General features: G+C 37.0%; 1 protein-coding gene across 3 annotated transcripts; it reads right to left on the reverse strand.

Moving 5' to 3' along the window:
• Positions 1 to 1,794: 1,794 nt before the first annotated feature.
• Positions 1,795 to 7,946, reverse strand: LOC110784739 (nudix hydrolase 9). 3 transcript variants are annotated; one of them, XR_008923670.1, is made up of 10 exons: positions 7,789 to 7,946; positions 7,556 to 7,630; positions 7,263 to 7,319; positions 6,942 to 7,027; positions 4,075 to 4,133; positions 3,445 to 3,593; positions 2,908 to 3,039; positions 2,558 to 2,661; positions 2,376 to 2,462; positions 2,097 to 2,149 (listed from the first exon to the last, which is right to left on the reverse strand). XR_008923670.1 is itself a non-coding variant. In XM_021989189.2 (9 exons), exons 1-9 carry the CDS (start codon positions 7,912 to 7,914, stop codon positions 2,057 to 2,059), a joined length of 936 nt encoding a protein of 311 aa, XP_021844881.1. In that variant the 5' UTR covers positions 7,915 to 7,946; the 3' UTR covers positions 1,795 to 2,056. The 3 variants fall into 3 exon arrangements, 2 of the variants coding, with proteins under 2 accessions (XP_021844881.1, XP_056687780.1); XM_021989189.2 differs by lacking the exon at positions 2,558 to 2,661 and having other exon boundaries at positions 1,795 to 2,149; positions 2,376 to 2,534; XM_056831802.1 differs by lacking the exon at positions 2,558 to 2,661 and having other exon boundaries at positions 1,795 to 2,149; positions 2,376 to 2,534; positions 6,942 to 7,037; positions 7,789 to 7,927.
• Positions 7,947 to 23,087: the final 15,141 nt, after the last annotated feature.

Raw genomic sequence — 23,087 nt, forward strand, 5'->3', positions numbered from 1 at the left:
TCAGTAAGCAGATAATCTTCAGTTTAGAAATTCACTCAAAGATCAACTCTCGAATTTTGAGAAGAACCTCAATCTCTTACTAGAGATTCAGCTCTGATACCATGAAGAAACTAAAAATATTAGGAAGAAGCAGAGAGAAGATTTGATCGATTGATAATCAATTAGTTGCTTACAACCTAAGCTAAGGAAATAGGAAGGCTATATATGTCAGCATATGAGAACCTAACTAACTGATAACAGAATTCAGTTAGTGATAATAATAAAATAATATTATATAAAATAAATATCTTCTATACTTGATAACTTGAATTTAATGTAATGGGGGACGAAGCTTGACCTATAAGTGCTCATGAACATATTGTATGAATATGAAAGAACTTAAAGTCTAGTATTAGGAAACTAGTTACGATTTTTGCAAATAATATTTTCATAACTTAAACAGCATGATTATGTAAATAATCTAAAAACTTCATTGCTCTGTGTTAAAAATGTTTTAAAATGAAGCTCATGGTTTTAAAAAGAAATGGTCTGAAATCCCATGCACTCTGGTGAAAAAATCTTGTTCATTTGTGTAACAGGAACTAAAGTCTTGTATTAGGAATTCTCTGTTCCAAGAAAGAGCAGTTAGGATACTCAGAATCAAGTGGTATTTCAAGCCAACACTTAACACTGTTTCAGGTATGCGTAACAAATGCTTGAGGCTAATGATCAATTCCTATGTTTAATGTATCTGGTTTCTGTATTCACTCTGGGAATTCTCTGTTGTGGAGCAGCTTATTAATCCGCGGTTGCCATGAGCCCAAGAGTGAAGAGTATTGATTTCAGCAAGAGCAGCTTATTAATATGCGGGACAGACTTCTGTTGTGCTTCTTTGTTTGGTATGCTTTCATTCTCTGTAAAAGAAGGATTTGAAGCCATCTACACAAATGTTGTCTCTGATAATTCACTGTATTTGTGATCCTGTTGTTAAGTATCACTTCTCTGTTTCTAGGGATGCCTTCCTGCCCTTACCTTGATAAAGACACTATTCTTGTGTGTTTCTATTTCTTGTAGGACATCGGAAGATGGGTTTTTATGAGAGTACGAATTGTTCGGAAAAAGTCCATGACATTGAGGCTGTTCAACCATAGAAGACGCACGTGTATGGAAGTTGCAGGAGATATATCAATCACGCATCTACTATCCAATTACAGTTTCTAATAATATCATGGAGTTTTGATATTGATCAAGGGTTTCAATATCTTATAAGATTTCATTAATGTGATATAGTGATTAGTGAGTACTCAACTGTACTGTATATATTTCATCCACAGATTGATCCAAACCAAGCTGGTGCTCTATTGAACGGTTTGGAGGTTATGAAAATGAGCAATTTCAACAACCTAAGTCCCCCGTCATTGTAATCATCAGCAGGTTCCGAGGTTCTTAGTTCTTAGTTCTTAGTTCATGTTCTGCTGTTTGGTTTCCAATGTCACTCATGTGTTCTTGTTCTGCTGTTTTGTTTCACTGATGTATTCTTGTTCTGATGGTATTCCTGCTGTTGATTTCTCAATCTCCTTTCTTTGCAATTAAACTTTGTAATTTACTCCAACATCAACACCATTCCAATGTGTCTAATATGTACTACTACTTTACAATCCCGAACACCATTCCAATGTGTCTAATATGTAGTACTACTTTACAATCCCGTCCAGGGTAAAAGAGAGGCATTTCCAGTTGATCCATGAATATTTGACCATGTACTGATTTTAATGCATCCATTTTATCATACATATGGTTACAAATCTTACAATGGAATGGGACAACTGTAAAAAAATATATTAACATTAAGCAGTTATTATTCTATGCAACGAGTGCAATGAAAATTGGCAATTTTCCAAAATTAACAATCTATTTCCTAATAAAGTAATAATCCCCATGAAGATTAGAGCCAAATACATGGTTGCATATGGATTTGGTAGCGATAAAGCAGTAAAGTTTACATGATATGTCATCAAATCTCAATACACTACTTTGCTAATGATACAATCCATGTAGTAAAGTCAAATAGATTGTATCACTTCTGTTTTGCATCTTCCATTTCTCTGTAGAGAGCAAATCCTCCGTGGTGGCAGCCAGGCATCTTCCACGCCACATTTTCCAATTCATCCTGCCAGTTTACTATATAATTTAGTACTTGCACTAAAGGAAGTGTACCATCTAGGTAAGAGAGCTACCAATATAATTTGATGTTGTGGTATTAGCATGTTATATCTATAAGAATTACGAACAATTAAAAAAAAAATCCAAGATAACCAAGATAAAGCCACAAAAGTAATCACTAAACTTAAATGTAAATGCACAAGTCAAGATCCAAGGAAATGAAGAGAAATAACCTTAGAAACTGCGCAGAGTTGAGTGGACTCAAAGCCATCTTGTGCTGAACCATACAACTTCTCAATTTCTTTTGCCTGAAGTGAGCACTTCATAAAGAAGAAAGCAGTAGGTCGCACATTTAGTTCCCTTCTTGAAATTCCAATAAAAACAGGTTTGGACTGTGTAGAAAATAATGAGTTACCATCAGAATAAGAGCTCTTGCATAACCAAAAATCAAGCTCATATAGATATTGTTCTTAATTCTCTTCTAGAGCAAATAACCATAGGAACTTTTTTTCCTGCAGGCTGCAGGGTTAATTCAATGTGCAAACAGAGCTAAGATGGGGTAAATATGTGCATAACCAGTAAGAAAATTTTGGCATCAGTTAGTAAAAGAAATGAGCCTCTTGCGAGGTCATACTCAAGGCAAGCCATAAGTGAGGATCAGATGCATATATAAACTTAACCCAAAAGAAGCTGCCCGTGGCACCAAATAACCCAAGAGATATAATCTCAGCATAACCAAAGCAACTGAGAAAACTGTTAACTCACCAAGGATATGGTTGGTACCCCTGTTTCTTCAACTACTTCACGAATAATACTATCAAACATCTCCAAAGAAACTCTTTTCCTTAAAGATTCAGAGTCCAAATTGTGATCAGACATAATTCCAACCTCCTCGGGCTGCAAAAGGTGGATGACCAAAAAAAATATTAATAGTTGCACAGTGAGCTAGATGGCCTACCTGGCTACGAATGTGCAATTTGGTAGCAGGATTATTAACCAAAACATCAACATGCAAGGTATACATAACACCTTAATAACATAAAATCCATACCACATTCACAGTCAGAGAAAATGAGGGCACCAACCATTCATAGGAATTTCAGAAATTCATTCAAAGATCAACATATACATGCACATGCTCAAGTCAGTGAATGTGGGTCCGTTGTAAAGTTTGTGTGCATATATGCATATGTCTATTGGTGAGGCCGTGAGGGGGGGAGGGAGTGAGAAACAGCTCAATGAGAAATCATCTGCAGCACTTTGATAAGACTAGAAGCTGGAAAAGCTGATAATTGGAATTACCTCCGGGTGACCACCAGGGAAAACAAAATGACCTGGGAATTCACCCACATTGTTACTTCGTTTCAGCACAAGAATCTTTCCATCAGAAGTCTCTACAATTCCACCATTTCCTAGAGGATTTGAAGTGTGTTGACATCGTAGAGTTTCATCTATAAATAATCATGTAATCATGTGTCAGTGGTTTTTACACTAAATATGACGTATAAACTTGGTAATAAAATGTAGCAATCAGAACAACAAAGTTGGATTATTGATAGAAGGTTTTTAATGATGAATGATAGTGAATTAATTCAAAGATCACTAGGACAAGCTTCTACTCTTATTACAAGTAAACAAACACAAGAGAATCTGAAATAAATTATTTTGTCTACAACACCAAGCAGCAGCTTTATCCATGATTGACCGCAGAACCTATTTTTTTCCTATTTGACAAATGAACTTTGTCCGGATCTTTCAAAGTCACATTGGAAAACATCTTAGGAAGGATACAGACTGCAAAACATGAGGTTTGGATTAAGTACCTCCAACAACCTTTGTTTCAATTAATATTTCACATACTTCAAGGAGCGAGAGTGCATTTGCTTTACGAAACAAAATAAGAATGAAGTAGCATTAAGATTGATATGCTACCTTCTGATTGAACTAGAAACTTTTCCCAAAATGGATTTAAGTTTGTTCCCATGAAAGTCCTAAATAAATGCAACTAAGAGTTCCCATTAGTAAAACAATAAACCATCAGATGATATTGTTCACATGCATAGCTACAGATGGCCACACCGCCACAAACTTATAGAGGGTGGGGGCAGTAACTCCAAGAAAGGGTTTGGACTTTGGAGAGGGATCGAAAGATTGACTGGATCATATATGAAATGACTTTGCCCAGTGTATAAAAAGGCGCGCCTAGGCTCTAAGGCGCAGGGCGATTGGAGCCAGCGCCTTTTATTGTCTGGGCGAGGCGATTTCGATGAGGCGCACCTAAGGCGCAAAAAGGCGCACAAAGGCGCAAAAAGGCGCACTTTGAGGCGCAAAAAAGGCAAAACACCATTTTTTCACTTTTTTTTACTTTTTATTAGGGCGCCTCATTTCAATGAGGCGCACCGAGGCGCACCGAAGCGCGCCTAAGGCGATGGGAACTCCAAATCGCCTTGTTGCGCCTTGAGCCTTTTTATACATTGACTTTGCCAAAAATGATGCAACTCTATAGAGACTAAAATTAGGAGAAACCATACAGTAAATTGATTGAGCAAAAATTTATTTTCAGCTTGGTAGTAACATTTAAGAAGAAAAAAAGCAAAACATCAACTACCATTATGAACAAAAGTCGTACTTCGTATAAGATAGCACAAGTTGGCAAAGTTCAAATATTATTTGACTTCAGAAGTCAAAAACAAGACCAGAATAACAATATTATAGGAAATATGCATGCATCCATACAGACAGATTTTGATATGCAGCTGGCTTCGTAACTGATACATCATCAGCACAGACAAACTGATGGATAGCAGATAACTGAAATTTGTTATAGAAGGATAGAGGTTTTGGAAAGCGAGCACTCGCCTATCACTCTGCAACTCCCGTAATGCGTAATTATTTTCTTTCATAACATCCCATTCAGCTTATTGGGGAATTATTGCATGCTGGAGTAGTAGTGTTTACCACCATGTCCTCAGCATAGACTGAATAAATACATGAGATTACATGTAGGGATTGTAAACTAGCCAAGCTGTGTATATTGTTCATGATCATGTTCATGTTCAAGCTCATTTAACTAAGTTGAACATACATGAGCTATCAAAAGATTCAAAACCTGGTCATTCAAGAGTGATTTATTTGCTCAACTCATTTGCATAATTGAGTTGTGCACACAAATGAACCTTGTTTTCTTAGATTAGCTCATTTTCATATTTTTCCAAGAATTTAATATAAGACAATTACAAAAACCTTACATATCAATGCAAATATCAAAACGAAATGAGTTATCTACCAATGAATAGCGAAAAGTTCAACTCAAGTAATTTATCTAACAAACAAACTAAAGAAATATTCACCCTCAATACGTAAAAAAATGATCTTTGTAGTTGAAACAAAGAAAAACTCGGTATCAAGATTTGTTTATGAACATAAATAAGAGTTGTTAATGAACACAAACAAATGAGTGTCTCAGATATGAACACACACTCTTAGGATCTTTGTTCAAACTTAAGTATTTAGCAAACAAGTTTTAAAATTTGTTCAAACTTAAGTATTTAGTAAACAAGTTTTAAAATTTGTTCAAACTCTCACCAATTAGAACACCTCAAATATCCAACAATTCAAGTTGTTCACATAACGTAAGGCAATGAAACCCAAACCACTCATGTAGAAAAGCCACTTGAAAAGTGGAACCACGGTATGTCGGTATCCATCAATTTGTAGTGACGAGACAGAAAGTGGAACTTTACTGGTGGGCAATTTTTCAGAGGCAATTTGGAATTATTGGGAAATATCTAAATCTCAACAAGCTTTCATCATTCAAAAAATACTACCTGTAAAAAAAATACTTAAAGCCTCTTTTACTCGGTTGTGCCACTAACTTGGAACATATAAAACTACTTAAATTTACTCTTATAACCTAAATGACAAAGGCAATACAAACGGTCACTCTTACTACGCCTAATTAAAAGAACACTATGGTGAGAGAATAAGTTCTCAAAGCCAAGATTTCATTACTACAAGACCTCGGACTTGAACATCTACAATTAGGTGGGACTTAAACTCTACCGGAAGTATATGCAACATTTGCATTACACTTTTGGCAATACCCTTATTGTAGCTGCATTATATTTCTTATTTTCCTATTCCTTATAAGACCAAGAAGCAATTTCTTGATCTATCAACCATTCACTCGTTCACCACCATCTTAAATAAATCACCTGCTCACACAACCAGGAACTCCATGTGCCTTATCCTTACAAGCCAAATTTGCCACACTAAGCAGAATGAAACTTCCTTATCAATGATGATGGGCCAAAATTGAGCAATGAGGCAACTTCACAATATTTTTTCGTTATTTTTATTTTTATTTTGAACTACACAATATCAAGGTACCTCATATAGAAGAGATGTTCTATGATAATTATGTGTTCTGCGACTTCTGTGTTTTAATAAACTGCTGTTCTAATATGCAAGTCATAGATTTTCCCATTGCAATCTTATGAAAAACTATCTCATAATAGAGGCTTGTATACTCAGGCGATCATACCTTTGTACTCTTATCTCATGATGCAAGCTTTAGTAAATGTATAGGTATAATATGGTATAGTGATCATATCTTATCCTATTTGTGGGTGTATGTGGTGCCTTATGAGCATTAGACCTGTGCAATTGGGCGGGTTAGGGTCGTCCCATTGCACATGCCTACTTATGACTAGTTCAAGTTTCAAGATAAAAGTGACATTGACAACCAAACTTTAAAATTAAAAGTCATAAGAAAGAAAAGAGATACCGAGGGAGTAGACCTGTAATCTGTCAAACCAAGGTTCAAGTACATGTGACAATTGTTCTCATGATCAGCATCATTAGTATGAAAGACATGTCCACCATACTGCAAAACTCTTTTTGTAAAGTTACCAGGCAAACTCGTGCATATAACGCAAACTTTCCATGAAAGGGCAGAAACAAAAGCAAATGTGATAGAATAGACTTGTATATGCTCCATTCATGCACCAAAAGAAACCCAAGATGACATAAACCAAAAGAAACTCTAACATCATAGCTCCAAAAAGATAAAGTGATTCCCATTTCAAAAGAAAATATACTGGGTCAGTGAGAATACATACTCTGAACTTCTTCCCGTTATACAATGATGAATTTTGTCGAGCTCTTTGATCCCATATCTACCAAATTAGAGCACAAAAAAAACTCTAAGCTTATGGGCATAATTTCTCACATCACAATATAGAACTGAAATTCATTAATAGCTAAATTAAGAAACTTAACAACCTAACCTTTATTCTTAATAAGTACTCCGTATATTTTTGTTAGCTAGGTACATTGCGCGAGACTAAAACTAGTTCAAAACAATCGAGGCGATAATAACAAAATTACGAAAAAAAAAGGAAGTAATAACAACCTCAGCAACAGAATTCTCAAGGTGGACATCTGGATGTGGGATCCGATCAAACGATTTATTAAAAATCACTGACACCTTCATCAAAAAAATACAAAAACTAATCAAATTGATCGAATTATTACGCAATGCCTACAAAAGTAGCACAACTTAAGATATTTGTTAAGCATGATTAACTATTTAATTAGGGTTTGTTCGGAAAAACTGGATCAAGAGGAGAGAGAAAAAAAACAGACCTGAGAAGGAAGGAGACCAGACGGGCAGGAGAGCACGAGCTTGTAAGGAAGACGAGGGTTGACGTCAGAGCTGCCGCTTTCCGCCATCGCCACCTCCTTCCCTTCCCCTGCTTCCTTCTCTTCCATTAATTCACTTACTAAAGTTGACAAAGTTCAATGGTAGTAAAATAGTAAATAGAAAAGGGTGAAAGAGTTCAAGAAAATCATAGAGGGTTGTAAAAAATTGGAGGGAAATTAAATTAGTGGACCTCAATAACTATTTCATATACTTTTCCGTTTTTCAGGTGGTAAAAAATAACTTTTAATTTTTATTTTTTGCAAATTTGTCAAAAATGACATTTTATAACCCAAATTTTGCGAGAAAGACCTTATATAAATTTTTTGTGAATCACACTTTAACGTAAATTTTTTTTGCGAAAGACAACTTAAATGGAGTTTCCGGCATTGACTGAGCTTTTACGGCCATTGACTTGTACATGAGCAACACGTGTGGCTTCATTTTACTACATTTTCAACAAAATGCATTGTTAAAGTATTATTCATTGTGGTAGTGCTCGATTTTGATATATTGTGTCGTGTTTAAGGGAAGTTATTTCGTTTCCACTAAACATGCTCGCTTTCACAAGTTAACAGAAGCTACACGTGCTGCTCACGTGCAAGTCAATGGCCGAAAAATCTCAGTCAATGCCGGAAACTTTCTTTTGGTTGTATTTCGCAAAAAAAAAAAGTTACATTAAGGTGTGATTTTACAAAAAAAATTATATAAAGTCCTTTCTCGCAAATTTTGGACTATAAAAGGTCATTTTTAGCAAATTTGCCTGTTTTTTTAGGTGGTTAAATACAAGTTTTAGTTTTTGAGGTGGTAAAAAAAATTCGATTTTTTTAGAGTAAAAAACAATTTATCCTAAAAAAAAGTACCTAATTGTTTCATCTGTTTTTTGACCAAATTTCTCTGAGGTTTAATTTAATTCACCCTGTATATACTCGCATATTTTCACTAACTCATTAAATACCTTTAGGTTTCAAAAAGTTCAGCGAATTCCCTAATTTTTTCAAAAATACACAAGATACCCTTAATGACTAACGGTACGACGTTAACTCTGTTAGTCATTAGGCTCTAATTAACTCAATTTACCCTAGTTAACAATGATTAACCCTAATCAAACCACTATCCCCACCCCTAACCTCATTCCACCACCATCACAAACTCTTATTTCTATCATTTTCCGGAAAATTTGGGGTTTCATCTTGTTGAATTAATGGCTTCTACAATTATTGGGTTTATTCTTATTTGATTGATTATGCATTTAGGTATTTTCAATGCGGTAAAGTTTTGGTTTTCGCAGTTGCCAATATATTCCTCCCAGTCTGTTCGGTTTCGTGACACACTTGCTCAAATCCATTGTAATGGATGTCAATCCATCCAAATCCTGACCTCCGAGAAGCTTGTCATTGCCCTTTCGGTGTTGTAACAAAACCTTCCTTCTTCTTCTTGGAGAATGTCTCACTTCCTTCGCTTTGGGGTCCGGCTTAGTCTCAAATGTCGTACCAACTTGTGTCTTAACCTGCTCCAATTTGACAGGAACATTGAGGTTTCGAGTGTTTTTTCGATCATTTTGTTGGATTTAGGAATTACATAGTACATATTTTTAACATGGTTTATTCTTGCTCAAACAACATCCCATTTTTTAGCAACAACTTGTCTAATTTTCAGTGGGATTATAAGATTAAACTCCAAAATTGAAGAATACAAAAAGAGAATTACTGGTTGTTTAAAGTAAGATAGTGACGAAGACGACTAAAGTTGGTGGGTGGGGGGTGGTGGGGTGGGGGGTGGTGGGGGGGGGGGGGGGGGGGGACATTATGAGAGGTCGTCAGCGAGGAAAGAAGGAAGGAGGGAGAGGGGGTCTTGGTTTTGGGATCAAGTATGGGTTGATTCTCTCTCTTAAACTTCGAATTGTGCATGATTTGAATCGAGAAGTTGGTTTTGATGAACTGGGCAATTGATGAATAGTCGCATTTTGTTTTCCTAAATTATTGAGGATTTGGGGTTAATTGGAGGGTTTAATGTTATTGGAAATGTATAATTCGAAGAGAAGACATGATGTTCGTGAGGAGGGAGGAGGCGAGGGGGAGAGACAACAATGTCATTGGTAGGGGTGGTGTGGAGGAGAGGAGATAAGGGGGCTGTCAGGGAGGCCGGTGGTGGTGAGAAGATGGAAGATGAAGAAGAAGGAACATTCTAACCGTGACTTAACAGTAGTGGCACATGGTGAATTTTTTAAAACCTCAAGGGCATATGGTGAATTACTGAAAACACGAAGGTATACCATGAATTAAGTTATACCTCGATGGTATTTGGTGATAAAACCGTTGTTTTATTTTACTTTTGTTTTCTCAACTCACATCGATTACACTTTTAAACAATGTTATTTATTAACTTCTTTAAGAAAAAATCATCTTTACATCTTAGAAACATACATAAACTAAAAAAAGGTGAAAAAAACATCTAAGGGATAGTGGGGTATTGAAACAAAACTAAGAGGATCACTAGATGTTTTACACGTCATATTATGTTCCTATTCGAATTGGCACGGTCTACCTTGGTAATAAGGCAATGATTGAAATGTGTTCCCTTTCACATAATAGAGTTGATGATCCAAACCTGTTGAATATTTGCAGTAGAGGTAATCTAAAGATTATTAACCAAGTTTTAAGAGTCGGTGTAGACCGAAATTTGATAAACATACTAGGTTGAATACTTGAATCCCATTCCATGCCATACAAACAGGCCAACACTTGTGCTTGAGAAGTTTAGTAATTCAAGCCATAGTTGCAACCCCGTAAAAAACCTATCGCACACAAACCAGAGGATCCAAAACCCATCTCATACCTTCCTGACTATTCCTCTTGTTCATGTGTCGTCGACTTATAAAACAAACGTCGGAATCTCGGCTCGTTGTCTCCCACTGTTCACACTCGGGAATCCAGGTGGGACCAACAGTTTCTGGTCATGAAAGGGCAGAAAATTGAGTTCTTTCTCCTTCAAATGGCGTAGTGCTCAAGTGGCCCCTAAAGTGGAATCATAACTATTCAACAACCATTTTGTCTCCCCTGAAAACTTCATTATTACTCTAAATTCAAAGTGCCCATAAAATCCAAGGAAATACAACAATCTATTGTCATTCTTCCATCACCGCGTAAACAGAAGTCGGATATCTCATTAAAGTAAAAGTGAATACCAAATCGTCCACTCCTCTTAACATGTTGTGCCAAAGGTTACAAATGAAACAAATGTTGTATATCTTCTTCTTGCGTTCCACACATATCACAAGTCCACTTGAATCAAGATACATATGGCTACAAACTAGCTTTAACAGCTAAACCCCCTTTTGGAATCTTCCATAATAACAATTTTCACTTGGGAGAAATAGCTAACGACCACCCAACCATAAACACCAGTGAAGAGACATTATATAAAACCATGTCTTTACCATAATTAAAGTGTTGCAGAAAAATGTAGCTCGATTTAACAGTAATGAGCCATGAACGGTGCCCTTCCCAATGAAGGTAATCATTTTTTATCCTATCTGGTAGTTCCATATAAATGGTATAACATGCTGAAGGAAATAATGCCCTTGATCCAAGTATGCATATAATGTTAAGTCTAATAAATGCGGTTCAGTATTAATAAACAAGTTAATAATTCAGTGAGATCAAGTGAGCTGAATGCCTAGCTAGAGGCCGCTTCAGCTCAAGTGGAATTAATTATATTAATCCACAGCTTACTCTTGACTGAACCCGTAGGGTCACACAAATAGTACGTAAACGGATCAAGTATTTAATGTCATTAAATACTCCATCTATGGATATTCGGAATGGACGGATCTTGGTTTCAGTGGGAGCTAAGATCGTCAAAGGCAAGAAATGAATATTCCGGAAACGATGATATTGCCGGAAACGGAAATATGGATCGTATCGGAAATATGAATATTATCCAAGTCGTAGATGTTGCTGGAAACGGAAACATGGTACGTATCGGAAAATATTATTGGAAATGGAAATATTGCCGGAATCGGAAATATTGCCGGAGATGGAAATATTGTCAGAATCGGAAATATTATCGAAATCGGAAAATAATTCCGGAAACGGAAATATTAAATATTTGTTCGAAACGGAAATTAATTCCGGAATCGAAAATATTAAATATTGTTCGTATCGGAAATGAATTCCGGAATCGGGAATTTAATCGGGAAGCGTATCGTACGAATTAGCATCGGACGAGGCTCGCTAGACGAAGGCCTGGCACGAAGCCAGGCCATCGCCCAGCAAGCCAAGCGCAACAAGCCAAGCCTCGACCAGGCCCAGCGCAAGGCCAGGCCCAGCCAAGGCCTGTGGCGCGCGCGGAGCAGTCGTGGGCTGCGACATGGGCTGCGAGCAAGAGCAGCTCGCGTGGGCCGCGAGGCTTGCGCGGGCTGTGCTCGTGCTCGTGCTCGTGTGCGGTTGTGTGCAATACAAATCCTAAGGCTATTAGAATTTGTTCTATGATTACATCCTAATCCTAATAAAGATAGAATTTGTTTAATATAGTTTTAATAAGATTCTAATTACATAAATTAGTATCCTAATAGGATTATAATTCCTTTCCATAAACTCTATAAATAGGTGCCTAGGGTCACATATTTACATAAGAGATTTGAAGTATTCAAAAGGTAAGATTTTCAAGCAAAAATCAGCCAAACACTTGCAACCCATATTAGCCGAAAATCCTAGAACCTTAAGGGCGATTCTAGTTTGACAATCTTAAGGCGGATCCGGACGTGCTGTGGACTATCTACGGAGGGACGACACTTGGAGTCCTAAAGACTTGTTCTTGTTCGGTTCGGTTCGGGTGCAGCTAGGGAGGGCACGCAACAAAGTGTATGCATCTGAATTATGCTAAATGATTATGTGTAAATAATATGTTTCCTGGCTTTATGGTTTTTCCGCATGATTTATATATGTTTATTCATATGTATCATAACCTAACAGTGGTATCACGAGCCTCTTATTATTTTCATAATCTAAATTGCATGGACATGGTTAAATTTTACAAATTTGCAAAGAATTAAAGGGGTGATTAATTTTCGTAATTAATTGCAAATTGCGTTTATTTAATTATATGTACGCAGTTTTTTGGCAGTTTCTTCGTTACTCATCCAAATCGAGTGATTTTGTGTCAATTTCGCATGTAAAAGGCATTCTAAAATTTTGACAAAAATAGTACTTTTCGGCCGAACCCAGAATTCCCAAATTCGAAGCCTAACTATGACTTTTCGGAGGTTTTAGTTTTTCGAACGCAAAAGTTTGTAAATTTAAGATGTTAAATTAAGTATTTGCGATTCTTGTTGATAAATCTTGAGTTTTTTTATTGACCTACAGTATATGTTTAACAATTATGAATGCCTAGACTTGTTAATTATACAACCTAATTTGTAATTATGATTAATTTGTTGAAATTCGAATAATTTAGAATTGATTTGTTTTTCATAATTAATTAATAATTTAATTAGGTATCCATGATTAAAATCCACCATAAAAATTGTTAATTTATGTTAAATTTTAATTTTTATGACCTAGATTTGAATCCATCTTAATCGGAAATTAATTGATTAATAAATTTTTGATTTTTCGCCCTAAAATTATGAAATTAATATTATTTATTAATTTGTCGTTAATTTTAAAGTAAAAATTTTTAATTTTTATATAATTCGATCATAAAAGTTGCACGCACAAAGCAAAGGACGCTACGTGCTACCCTTAAGGGGTGTTGTATAGTGCGGGCATGCGACGACGAGCAAGGGAGCTCGTCGCCCATGCGGTACGAATGCAGCGAGCAACGAGCGTGGCATGCACAAGGCAATGGCTGCCTAGGGGCTGTGTGCTACGCGCATGGGGCGATGGGGCGATTAGCAAGCAAGTGCAGCGAGCGAGGCAAGCACGCGTGGGCAACGATGGATGTTGCGCCACAACGTGTGTTGCCTTGCCCAGCAGCACGCCAAGGAAGTAGCCAAGGCAGCGACAAGCGCAGCACAACGTGCACGCGGGCAGCGTTGGCTGGCCTGTCCAGCAAGCGTTGCCCAGCAGCGCGCCAAGGCGATGGGCGAGTGGGCTGCGCGCAAGCGTGGCTCGCTGCGCCTGACGTATATTGGTGCGTTGTTGCTTGGGCTTTGCGGTACGATCAATCGAGTGACAAGGGGTTTGTTGCTTGTTGGACTTGACGAGGTATGGGCGCAAACCCCTGGCCTTTTCTTGACCCGATTGGTTCGTTTCAATTTGAATTTGAATTTTTCAGTTCGGAAATAATTTTAATTAACGTTAAATTAATAATTTAAATTGTTTTCTCGGGATTTAATTTTGATTATTATAATTATTATAAATTTTAATTTATACTAATTATTTTACTAAAATTAAACCTTGAATTAATTTGAATTCGTTTAATTCAACTGAAATAAATCAAATAGATTCGATTATAATTTTATATGAGCTTTAAATTTTAATTAAACTTGTATGTTTCCGGTTAGACTAGAAATACAATTTTATGTTTAAAATTAGTAAAGCATACAAAGTTATTGGTTTAAGTGGGAGCAATTTTAGTTATAAACTCTTGATTAGGTCTACAAATCCTTTAAGGTTAAACAACTTGATTAGAATTAATAAGGACTGAATAATTGGTAGATTATTGGTGCCCTTAATTAATTGCTGCAAATATTTATGTGATGCATACAATGTGTTTTAACTAACCAATTATGTGGGCCATTCATGATAATGAATGGATGAATGGTATATATTGTATATGTACTGTTTTGCAGGTTATGAAGTGACTAGTATGGCCCAAATAGGATAGAAAATATGGTCTGTGTACCATTAATTTGAATGTAATTGGTCTAAAGCACCAAATTTGTTTTTCAATTCAAATATGGTCTGCGTACCATCAAATAGTTGTAATTAGTTTAATTATAGCTTATCCTATTTGAAGAAAAATGGCGCATCCCACGGTGAAATTCAAGATGAAGTTTCCATTCCATTTTCAAGACGGACTTTGAAGTTGAAGCTTCAAGATGAAGTCGGGCCATACTAGATCACATTTATCTTATGCATGCTTTAAGTTATTTATTGCTTTTAAATATGTCTTAAATATGCATGAGATCAAAGCTTGATTATGTTGCATGATTAAGGATTTTAGTTCACTTAAAATCTAACCAACATAGTAAGAGCCTTAAGTTCCAAACTTAAAAATTGAGTTAAAAGGTGTCATGCCAAAATAACACTTACATGGATATCCTTTACATCGATCTTAGTAATAGTTTTCCGCCATAGCGAGGTGTTACTTATCGATACTAAAGGGGTAAGGTACACAAATAATTGTGAGTACATGTTAGTTTTGGTGAAACTCAACGATATAAGTAAGGAGTCCTTTTATGTCGAGGCAAAATCGATAGGTTTACCTAATAAGTTCTTAGACGTACCTATCAACCAAGAGTAGTTTCTAGACTATTAGCAAAAGGCTTTTGCTTACCTAAAAGATTTTAGAATTGAGTCTAAATACATAATGTGCTTAATTCTTCAATGGGTTTTAGGATCTTGGAATCATTTTATTCACACCTGCCGGAACACGTAACTTGAATAAAATGCTTAATGAACATTGAATTATGCATGTATGCTAGAATTTAAGTTTATTAAGAGAAACTGTGAATGATTATTTATTTGTTTATTCTTTTTCTATTGTAGTTTTACTATGGCAAACAACAATCAAAACATCATCATGGGTTCTGAGCTTATGGTCAAGCTGAACCTAACAAATTTTCTTGAATGGGAAGCTAAGCTAGTTGAAATAGTCAGACTCAATGGACTTGAGTATGTACTGTTACATCCCATGCCAAGCTACTATGCCAGAGACATGACCCCTGAAAGATTTTCCGCCTGGGATGCGGATCTCAAAAAGGTTATGAGTCTCATGCTGAACAATATCCCTGATGAATGGGCTAGAAGGTTTGTAGCTTATGAACCTTTCACGCTCATCAAGATTCTGAGGGATATCTGTCGTGGAAGCACAGAGGACAGGGACCTGAACGTCCATGAGTTGATTGAATCAATGTCTGGTCTAAAGGTTAGTTCTCCCAACAGGTGTTATAGGATGGAGGTCCAAGAAACACATGTTCAGCTCCTTCGCACTAAACAAAGGGTAGGCGTCCCACTAAGGTTCCATGTGGATCTTATGCTTTCATATTTTGATCACCTAAATCTGCTAGGAACACCAATAAGCGAAAGGATGGCAGTCTCTATCTTGCTCAATTCACTGCACAGTGGGTTTGGTCGCTTCAAGCAACTATACCTAAGTGAACCAAGAGAAGAAACAGTTGCAGAATTTGTTCACCTTGTCAGAAAGGCTGAGATAATACTGGACTGTGAAGCCAAAGATTTACTCAAGGCTAAAGGGAGACCGTTCAAGAAAGGTGGAAAGTCCAAGGGCAATGCTAAATCAAAGCAGGACAAGTCCACATCAAGCTGTCTTTATTGTGATGGAATAGGCCATTACAAAAGAGAATGTCCAAAGCTAAAGGAAGATCAGAAGAACGGAACAGTCCTTCCATCTTCAGGTATTTATAGACTGTATACTTGCTAATTCAACTTCTTGGGTATTAGATACAGGTTGTGGCTCACACTTATGTTCCAATTCACAGGGACTAAGAAGAAGTAGAAAGTTAAGCAAGGGTGAAGTCGACCTACGAGTGGGAAATGGAGCACGGATTGCTGCATTAGCTGTAGGAACCTATTATTTGTCGTTGCCCTCTGGGCTAGTTTTGGAACTGGAAGAGTGTTTCCATGTTCCAAGTCTTACTAAAAACATCATTTCTGTTTCTTGCTTAGATGCTAAGGGATTTTCCTTTTTAATAAAACACAATAGTTGTTCGTTTTATTTTAAAGAGATGTTTTATGGATCTGCTAGATTAGTCAATGGACTTTATTTATTAGATCACGACAAACAAGTTTATAACATAAATACCAAAAAGGCCAAAAAGGATGATTCAGATCTCACCTATCTGTGGCATTGTCGATTAGGCCATATTAACTTGAAACGCATGGAAAGACTTCAAAAGGAAGGAATTCTAGAACCATTTGACTTAGAGGATTATGGTAAGTGCGAATCATGTTTACTTGGCAAAATGACAAAGCAACCTTTCTCTAAAGTTGGAGAAAGAGTAACTGAACTATTGGGTTTAATCCATACAGATGTATGTGGACCAATGAGTACAAATGCTAGGGGTGGTTTCAGCTACTTTATCACTTTCACTGATGACTTTAGTAGATATGGTTAATGAAGCATAAGTCTGAATCCTTTGACAAATTCAAGGAATTTCAGAGTGAAGTAGAGAATCAATTAGGCAAGAAGATTAAGGCACTGCGGTCTAATAGAGGCAGTGAATATCTGAGCTATGAATTTGATGACCATCTGAAAGAATGTGGAATTCTATCAGAATTGACTCCTCCTGGAACACCACAATGGAACGGTGTGTCGGAACGGAGGAACAGAACCTTGCTAGACATGGTTAGATCAATGATGGGTCAGGCCGAACTTCCAATAGAATTTTGGGGACATGCACTAAATACAGCCGCACTCACTATAAATAGAGCTTCGTCTAAAGCTGTTGAAAAGACTCCATATGAGTTATGGTTTGGAAAGCCTCCAAAATTGTTTTTTCTCAAGATTTGGGGATGTGAAGTATACGTCAAACGATTAATTTCAGACAAACTTCATCCAAAATCTGACAAATGTATCCTTGTGGGCTATCCAAAGGAAACAAAGGGGTATTACTTCTACAATACATCTGGGAACAAGGTGTTTGTTGCTCGAGATGGTATCTTTTTGGAAAAGAATCACATTTCCAAAATGACAAGTGGGAGAAAAGTAGACCTCGAAGAAATTCGAGTCGAACAACAAACTCTAGAGAATGCTCAAGATAACATTCAGGATGAAACTCATTGATCTTTAGAAGTTTCTGGTGAGAATCATGGACAATCTAGAGATGTAACCCCGCGTAGATCGCAGAGATATAGATCTCAACCGGAAAGGTACTTAGGTATTTTGACGAGCGAGAGCTATGATGTTCTATTACTTGAACGTGATGAACCTGCGACTTACAAACAAGCTATGACGAACCCTAGCTCCAAGCAATGGCAAGAAGCCATGCAATCTGAATTAGAATCCATGTCTGAAAACCAAGTTTGGGATTTGGTCGATTTGCCAGATGGCTACCAAGCCATTGGAAGCAAATGGGTTTTCAAACTGAAAAAGGACAAGGATGGGAAACTTGAAGTTTTCAAAGCTAGATTGGTTGCAAAAGGTTACAGGCAAGTCCATGGTGTGGATTACGATGAAACCTTTTCACCAGTTGCAATGCTAAAGTCTATTCGGATAATGTTAGCAATCGCTGCATATTACGATTATAAAATATGGCAGATGGATGTCAAAACCGCTTTCTTAAACGACGTTTTAACAGAAACTGTGTTTATGACACAGCCTGAGGGTTTTGAGGATCCGAATAATGATAAAAAGGTATGCAAGCTAAAGAAATCAATACACGGATTGAAGCAGGCATCCAGGAGCTGGAATATACGTTTTGATGAAGCAGTCAGTGACTTTGGTTTCATCAAGAACGCAGACGAATCTTGTGTATACAAGAAAGTCAGTGGGAGCAAAATTGCTTTTCTAGTATTATATGTCGACGACATATTAATTATCGGAAATGACATTCCTATGTTGAACTCTGTCAAGATTTGGCTTGGGAAATGTTTTTCGATGAAGGATCTAGGAGAAGCACAGTACATATTGGGCATCAAGATTTACAGAGATAGATCTAAAAGGATGATTGGACTTAGTCAAAGCACTTATATCAATAGGGTGCTTGATAGGTTCAAGATGGCAGAGTCCAAGCAAGGCTACCTACCCATGTCTCATGGAATGACTCTAAGCAAGACTCAGTGCCCAAAAACACTTGATGAGCGTAGACGAATGAATGGGATTCCGTATCCATCATTTATTAGTTCAATAATGTATGCTATGATATGTACACGCCCGGATGCTGCGTACGCACTCAGTGCTACGAGTAGATACCAGTCAGACCCAGGAGAGGCACATTGGACTGCTGCCAAGAATATTCTGAAGTACCTGAAAAGGAACAAAGATGACTTACTGGTCTATGGTGGAGATGATGAATTAATTGTTAAAGGCTATACGGACGCAAGTTTCCAAACCGACAAAGATGATTTCAGATCACAGTCTGGGTTTTTCTTCTGCCTCAACGGAGGTGCAGTAAGCTGGAAAAGTGCTAAGCAAAGCACCATTGCGGATTCTACAACTAAAGCGGAGTACATTGCTGCACATGAAGCAGCAAAGGAAGCTATATGGCTAAGGAAGTTCATAGGTGAACTTGGTGTAGTCCCCTCCATTAAAGGACCAATAGCCCTGTATTGTGATAATAACGGAGCTATTGCACAGGCAAAGGAGCCTAGACACCACCACAGAGTCAAGCATGTACTTCGTAGATTTCACCTTCTACGAGAGTTCGTTGAAAGAAAAGAAGTCGAGATAAGCAAGATTGGAACTGATGACAACATATCAGATCCATTGACTAAACCTCTGCCGCAGGCGAAGCACAACTCGCACACTGCAGCTATGGGAATCAAGCATATTGGAGAATGGCTTTGATGTCCTTGTTTAATGTTTTAAAGTTTTAGAGTTTAATACTTTGTAAAACATTATTGGTTAATCATTCACAATAAATAAATAGAATTCATTTTGCATTTAATTTGTGGTTTATTAAATGATGAGTCCCTTCAATTTGACGAAATATTCAAGATAGAGTGTCAGGACCAGTCCAGTGACTAAGAAATGTCTATCAAGTGAACTTGAATGTCAAAAGTTGAAAATGGTCCCTGGTCGGAGTTTTCTATAAAGATGGAGCATAGAAAACGTTAGACGACTAGAATGCAAGATGACTAGTAGTTCTGTTTCTTGAACTATGTGGACATGGCAATGTCGTAATCATTTGCATAGATACTTACTCTGGGAAGACTAGTATCGGACAGACCTATGAAACTTTACTGCAAGAGATGAAAATCTTTCATACGTAAATTTCATTAAAATTATTAGACACTAAATCCTCAATACCTGAGTGATTTGAGATTACTTGTTTGAGAACTGGTTACTTTGACGTTGACCAACCGTCGCACCGTAAAAGGAGGCTATAAAGGCAACGCTCAGGTAATCACCTATCAAACGAAGTCTAATCTCAAGATCGCAAGATTGGGATTGTCCTCCCATAAATCGGGATGAGATGCTTAAAAGTTGTACAAGGCCACTCGGGGAGCTAGAAACTGTAAAATGCATGGCCGTGCTCGGATGAATCATAGGTTATGATTATCTGTTTATTTGATCAGTTGAACTCTGAAACCGAGAAACACCTCCGGACATAATAAGGATGACAACTCTTACCTTATGTTCAAGAGCAAGCATCAAGCGAAAAAGGAATTAGGAAATGCACACTTGTCCCTAAGGACAAGTGGGAGACTGAAAGAAATAATTCCCTTGGTCCAATTATGCATATAATGTTAAGTCTAATAAATGCGGTTCAGTATTAATTAACAAGTTAATAATTCAGTGAGATCAAGTGAGCTGAATGCCTAGCTAGAGGCCGCTTCAGTTCAAGTGGAATTAATTATATTAATCCACAGCTTACTCTTGACTGAACCCGTAGGGTCACACAAATAGTACGTAAACGGATCAAGTATTTAATGGCATTAAATACTCCATCTATGGATATTCGGAATCGACGGATCTTGGTTTCAGTGGGAGCTAAGATCGTCAAAGGCAAGAAATGAATACTCCGGAAACAATGATATTGCCGGAAACGGAAATATGGATCGTATCGGAAATATGAATATTATCCAAGTCGTAGATGTTGCCGGAAACGGAAACATGGTACGTATCGGAAAATATTATTGGAAATGGAAATATTGCCGGAATCGGAAATATTGCCGGAAACGGAAATATTGTCAGAATCGGAAATATTATCGAAATCGGAAAATAATTCCAGAAACGGAAATATTAAATATTTGTTCAAAACGGAAATTAATTCCGGAATCGGAAATATTAAATATTGTTCGTATCGGAAATGAATTCCGGAATCGGGAATTTAATCGGGAAGCGTATCGTACGAATTAGCATCGGACGAGGCTCGCTAGACGAAGGCCTAGCACGAAGCCAGGCCATCGCCCAGCAAGCCAAGCGCAACACGCCAAGCCTCGACCAGGCCCAGCGCAAGGCCAGGCCCAGCCAAGGCCAGGGGCGCGCGCGGAGCAGTCGTGGGCTGCGACATGGGCTGCGAGCAAGAGCAGCTCGCGTGGGCCGTGAGGCTTGCTCGGGCTGTGCTCGTGCTCGTGTGCGGTTGTGTGCAATACAAATCCTAAGGCTATCAGAATTTTTTCTATGATTAAATCCTAATCCTAATAAAGATAGAATTTGTTTAATAGAGTTTTAATAAGATTCTAATTAAATAAATTAGTATCCTAATAGGATTATAATTCCTTTCCATAAACTCTATAAATAGGTGCCTAGGGTCACATATTTACATAAGAGATTTGAAGTATTCAAAAGGTAAGATTTTCAAGCAAAAATCAACCAAACACTTGCAACCCATATTAGCCGAAAATCCTAGAACCTTAAGGGCGATTCTAGTTGGTCAATCTTAAGGCGGATCCGGACGTGTTGTGGACTATATACGGAGGGACGACACTTGGAGTCCTAAAGACTTGTTCTTGTTCGGTTCGGGCGCAGCTAGGGATGGCACGCAACAAAGTGTATGCATCTGAATTATGCTAAATGATTATGTGTAAATAATATGTTTCCTGGCTTTATGGTTTTTCCGTATGATTTATGTTTATTCATATGTATCATAACCTAACACATGCATCCTTACTTTTGAAGCATTGCTTTGTCAAAGCTGCATTCAAGCCTAGATTCTCATCACACATGAAATGGTTAACCTTCCATCTGCGCTTATCTACTTTCTTTCAAATTATATATTGTAAAGTAATATATATATTTTTAATTGCACAACTTCTTATTTTATATATAATATTCGTTATCCAAATATTTGTTCATTACGTTTAACATAGTACCGTTTAAAATTTCTCTAAAAAAGTAGTATTCTCTTCGTCACATTTAGTTTTTCACGGAGTTTTATGCGATAAGAAGATGTTGACTTATCTGTTAGTATAATTTAATAGAACAATATGTGTAACTGGAGGTAATAGGGAAATACTATAATTGAATTATTGAAGGATTTAGGATTATTTTTTATAGTGGGAAGAGAGAGGTAATAATATATTAGTGGGTCTATGCAATAAAAAGAAATAAGATAATTATTTGGGACGGACAAAAAAAGAAAGTGTGACGGATCAATTGGGACAAAGGGAGTATTATTTATAATCATTTTTTTATGATGTACATAGTTCTTCAGTACTTTATTGTCTTCTACCTCACTTCAACATGTGTGTTTCCCTTTCAAATGGTTTTTTTAAGAGAAATATATAATAAAAGTTAGGATAGTCTTCTCTCATGACTATACCCTAACTTATCTAAAGATATAAAATAAGAAAATTTACTATCTACTTGTGGATCAATTTCTTAGTGGTCTGGATGTGATGATCTAAAGCGGCAACACAATCTCTTGCGCGGTTGGCTTCCCTATAAATGTGGCAAGAAGAAACTATCAAAATGTTGAAAAGGTTGTTTGACGTCTTTCGTCAAAACCTAAATCTTCCACGGGGATTGATTTTTTCCCTGCAAAATATTAATGATCAATAAGTTATTACCCTCGATGAAAACATGACGTGTATTATTCTCGATGGCTAGCAAAAGACCATTACAAGCATCCATTTCCTTAGCAACAAGTGGAGATTGAACATGTTCCAAGGTTGTAGGTTCGACTAAAAATGGTGTATCCTAAATGGTCCCTAATAACTACACCAGTCTTTCCAGAGTTTCAACGAACAAACCCATCAAGTTAATTTTCATAATACAAGGGGCAAGAGGTGACCCAAGAACTTGCATGGTACAAAGAGACTTCGAAGGAGCATATTATTAGCGTTAATATCTAAGGAATCATTGTTTTTCTTTACAAAACCCTTCTCTCTCTATAAACTTTCTCTAGCTTCTCTCTACAACTCTAACCAAACCCTAGCCCCTGCTTGTCGGC

This window comes from Spinacia oleracea, chromosome 6 (genome assembly GCF_020520425.1).
Source record: "Spinacia oleracea cultivar Varoflay chromosome 6, BTI_SOV_V1, whole genome shotgun sequence".
Classification (NCBI taxonomy): domain Eukaryota; kingdom Viridiplantae; phylum Streptophyta; class Magnoliopsida; order Caryophyllales; family Amaranthaceae; genus Spinacia; species Spinacia oleracea.